The sequence below is a fragment of the Cynocephalus volans genome, chromosome 10, assembly GCF_027409185.1.
Source record: "Cynocephalus volans isolate mCynVol1 chromosome 10, mCynVol1.pri, whole genome shotgun sequence".
Lineage (NCBI taxonomy): Eukaryota > Metazoa > Chordata > Mammalia > Dermoptera > Cynocephalidae > Cynocephalus > Cynocephalus volans.
In genome coordinates this window covers 12,655,118-12,659,874 of record NC_084469.1, presented here as the reverse complement: position 1 = coordinate 12,659,874, position 4,757 = coordinate 12,655,118, and the positions used below count along the sequence as shown (strand labels likewise).

General features: G+C 48.8%; 1 protein-coding gene across 1 annotated transcript; it reads right to left on the bottom strand.

The window, feature by feature from the left end:
- Positions 1-1,738: 1,738 nt before the first annotated feature.
- LOC134386937 (igE-binding protein-like) lies at positions 1,739-3,574 on the bottom strand. The gene has a single exon (XM_063109079.1). The coding sequence runs from the start codon at positions 3,572-3,574 to the stop codon at positions 1,739-1,741; it is 1,836 nt and encodes a 611-aa protein (XP_062965149.1).
- Positions 3,575-4,757: the final 1,183 nt, after the last annotated feature.

Below are 4,757 nucleotides of genomic sequence, written 5' to 3'. Positions count from 1 at the left end.
GGGCAATTGAAATGTTTTAAAAATGCATAAATCAAAGGGCTTGGCATCATCTATGCGCTGTAATTGAGCATTTTGTAAGGCACTCTCAACAATTTGTAAGGCTTGAATAGCTGCTGGAGTCAAACTCCTCGGAGAGGAAATATGTGGATCCCCCTCCAGGACATCAAATAAAGGTTTTAACTCAGCAGAAGGGATCTTTAAAAATGGCCGCAGCCAATTTATATCTCCCAATAATTTTTGAAAATCATTTAAGGTATGCAAATTATCCCTACGGATTTCCAGCTTCTGAGGAACTATTTTATCAGGGTAGATGACCGTTCCTAGAAACGAGCCAATCTCCGCAAACTGAACCTTTTCTGTGGCAACTTGAAGCCCCCAGCATCCTAAAGTCTTAAAAAGAAGGGGATATGCGGCCTGTAAAACTTCTAAATCCTTATGACACATTAAAAGATCATCCATATAGTGGATTAGAATCAAAGTTGGGAATTGTTTCCTAATGGGTTCAAGTGCCAACTGAACATATAATTGACACATAGTGGGGCTGTTGGCCATGCCTTGTGGCAAAACTCTCCATTGAAATCTTCTATCAGGTTCCAAATGATTAGTGGCTGGCAGAGTAAATGCGAACCTCTGTCTATCTTTTGGACACAAGGGAATGGAAAAGAAACAATCCTTAATATCTATAATTATTGTTCTCCATGACTTTGGCAAGGCGGAGAGTAAGGGCAAACCTCGTTGTACTGAACCAAACAGGCGCATTTGCGAATTAATGGCTCGCAAGTCATGGAGGAGTCTCCACTTCCCTGATTTTTTCTTGATGACAAAAACAGGGGTATTCCAGGGGGAGACAGAAGGCTCTAGATGACCGAGCTGTAATTGTTCCTCCACCAATCTCGTGGCAGCTTCCAGTTTTTCAGAGGACAGAGGCCATTGAGGAACCCACACCGCCTCCTCTGTAAGCCACGGTATGGGCATCGAGCCCTCAATGGCCCCTAGGAAAAACCCAAGCCCTGTCTGCCGGGATTACCGGAGGGGGAAATCGGCTCGATCCTGCCTTGTTCTCTGCGTCCCAAGCCTCCTCCCTGCTTATAACCCATGTTTTGCATCATCTGTTGGGCCTGTGGGGAATATTCATTTGACAATACAAAGCCCATGTTTTGCAAAACATCTCTTCCCCAGAGATTAACTGGGAGAGGCAATACATAGGGGGTAAACCGTCCCTTTTGTCCTTCTGGCGTCTCCCAAGACAAGGCGGTAGAACTGATTATGGGGCTGGATCGATACCCGAGGCCTTGTAAAGTATGTGAAGATGCTGTGGTGGGCCAGGACCGTGGCCACCAGAAAGAGGACACGATACTCTTGTCAGCCCCCGTATCTAGGATGCCCTCAAATTCTTTCCCGTTTACTTTTAGCTTTAATTTAGGCCTATCTTTGAGGGAGAGAACCAGATAAGCAGAGTCTGTTCCAGAGGAGCCCATCTTCCCCCTATCAATCCCGGGGGGAGTATCATCAGGGAGAAGGACAAGCTGTGCAATTCTGTCTCCCTCACTTATGGAAAAAACCCCCTCTGGACATGAGCACAAGACTTGAACCTCAGAGTGGTCATTGTCGACCACACCTGGATGAACAGCTAAACCTTTTAAGGTAAGTGAGCCTCTGCCAAGTATGAGGCCCATTGTCCCAGTTGGCAAAGGATCAATAGGTTGAACGGGGACCGGCTGAATGCCCATATGGGACATTAATAAGAAGTCGGAGGAGGCGTGCAGGTCCATTCTTGTGTGTCTTCTGACTGGACTTTCTCCCCTTTCCCCTGGCCTCTGTCCACCTTGTTCCCATACTTTTGAGGGCCCTGAGAACGTGGGCCCACCCTCACGTTTTTTGAATCCATCTTGTGTTGGTCCTCAGGTGGCGGGAGGAGTCGCCCCTTGATGTCCCTGACGGAGCGGCACTGACTAGCTTTATGATACCCCTTGCTACAACGGGAGCAAAGGGACACCCTGTCCTTATCTGGGGCAGGACAATCTTTCTTTAAATGTCCCACCTGGCCGCACTTGAAGCAGGTTCTCCTGTTCATCCCCTGCCTCAATGGTCTCTGTGACTGTAGGATGGCGGCAGCCAGCCCTGCATTGGTAAGGGGACCTCCAAGTTCTCGGCATGCTCTGAGCCAATCCTGTAACCCTTTATTTTTTCTCGGGGCTATAGCTGCTCGACATTCTTGTGTAGCCTGTTCAAAAATAAGTTGTTCAACAAGAGGTGCAGCTTGGTCAGGGTCTCCAAAAATACGCCCTGCTGCCTCTGTCATGCGAGCTACAAAATCTGAAAATGGTTCTTGAGGTCCCTGGATAATTTTTGTGAGCTGCCCAGAGGCTTCCCCTTTCTTGGGGAGCGTCTTCCAAGCCTTGATGGCAGTGCTAGAAATTTGAACATAAGCACCCCATGGGAAGGCTGTCTGATCAGCGGCAAATTGGCCCTGGCCTGTTAACATATCAAAAGTCCAAGTCCGCTGCTCAGGGGTCAACGCCACAGCGTTTGCCCTGGCTTGAGCCTGTGCCGCCTCATGCCATAGCGCCTTCCATTCCATGTATTGGCCCATTGTAGGAAGGGCAGCTTTAGCCAGCATTTGCCAATCCGCAGGTGTCATGGCGGCGCCGGCAAATCTTTCTAACATTACTACAGTGAAATTGGCATTTACCCCATACTTTCTAACTGCCTCGGCAAGATCTTTGATTTGGCTGTACTCAACAGGGGCATGGATTCGCCCTCCGCCTTCCACCTCAAAAACTGGGAAGGCGGCTTGCACCTTTCTCCTCACTTTATCAGGAAGAAAAGAAAGAGGATTGGAGCGCCCCTCATAGGGAGGAGGTGGAGGTGCTGAAGGCGCAGCTCGTGCGGGAGCCATTGGGGGCGGCCGCTTCTCCTGCTTCCTAAAGGGCCTCCTCCACCCATCGGGGTGATACCTTTCCTCCTCATATCTAGCGGCTTCCTCCTCTAGATCTGATTCCTCACTAGAGTCGAGGGAGTCAGAGTCTGATTCCCCTATGTTCAAGGCCTCTAAATCCTCCACAGGGTAAGGGCCCCCCCTTTTCTTTTGAACCTCACTCGGGTTATAAATCACTCCCTCGTCTGCGGACTTACCGGGAGGTCCTTTTTCCGTTTTCACTCCCTTGTCGGTAGACTCACCGGGAGGGTCCTTTTCCTTGTAGGAGACGTCTCTCCTCTTGCGGGTACCCATCCTCTCACTTCGCTCAGATTCTGACATGCTGTCCTGAACTTCCTCTAAAGTATTTTGTCCCTCCGTCACCACCAGCCTACAGCCCTCATCTTCTAAGCAGTTCTTAACAAACTTCCATATTGTCTTGGTGCCCTGTCTCAGGTCCCCTTCGAGATATTTGCGATCGAGGTCTCTGCCCAGTTTGTTCCAGGAGGTCAGGGTTAGGGAGCCAGAACAAGCATACCATGGAGCTACCCGGTCGACCTCTTTCACAAAATTCTTAAGGACGCAGTTCCCCACCTTAATTCCACGTTGACTCAGTACTGCATCCAAAGCAGAAATAGTGGACTGTGTGGATCCCATAATGCCCCTTTATCTACAGGGGGAACTTAATTTACTGGAGAGGCACCGCGGCTTATCGTAACACAAACCGCTTCTTTCACAGAAGTGACGGGTCCAATCCCAAGCTGGGGACAAGCATACCTTTCTGAGCTTACCTCCCTGCAGTTCTGAATCCTCCTCGTTGCCAAGGGGTCTCCGAGGGTGCTGAAGATGACACAAGTTCCCGGGTTTCGGCACCAGATGTCCCGCGCAGCTCTCTCGCCAGCAAGAAAGACGCGGTACACACAGGATCCTTCTGCAGTAAAGCTTTAATGCAACTTGAGAGGCAGTGCACAAGCTACTAGGGCGGAGACCCCGAACAACGAAAACCCATCCCCTTATATAGCATTCAGTCCCTCGCTTAGGACGTGTCCTTCCCTGATTGGCGTGGCGCCATCAGCCCAGATGACGCCACGGGAGAGGAAGAGATCGGAGGTAGGGGAATTCCCAGCGCGGGCTCTAGTCTAGTGACTTGTCGGAAGTCAGCGCCATGTTGTAATGGCGGTTACAGCATAGTGTGGGCGGCTCCCCACATTGTGTGGTGAAAAATAAGCTGTTTATGCAAATCAAAACCACATTGAGATACCATCTAACTCCAGTTAGGATGGCTAAAATCCAAAAGACTGTGAACGATAAATGCTGGCGAGGCTGCGGAGAAAAAGGAACTCTCATACATTGTTGGTGGGACTGCAAAATGGTGCAGCCTCTATGGAAAATGGTATGGAGGTTCCTCAAACAATTGCAGATAGATCTACCATACGACCCAGCTATCCCACTGTTGGGAATATACCCAGAGGAATGGAAATCATCAAGTCGAAGGTATACCTGTTTCCCAATGTTTATCGCAGCACTCTTTACAATAGCCAAGAGTTGGAACCAGCCCAAATGCCCATCATCAGATGAGTGGATACGGAAAATGTGGTACATCTACACAATGGAATACTACTCAGCTATAAAAACGAATGAAATACTGCCATTTGCAACAACATGGATGGACCTTGAGAGAATTATATTAAGTGAAACAAGTCAGGCACAGAAAGAGAAATACCACATGTTTTCACTTATTGGTGGGAGCTAAAAATTAATATATAAATTCACACACACACAAACCGGGGGGGGGAAGAAGATATAACAACCACAATTATTTGAAGTTGATACGACAAGC

What these genes read in the sequence shown, in the direction of transcription:
- LOC134386937 (XM_063109079.1), bottom strand. Translation starts at nt 3,574, where the DNA reads ATGGGATCCACACAGTCCACTATTTCTGCTTTGGATGCAGTACTGAGT.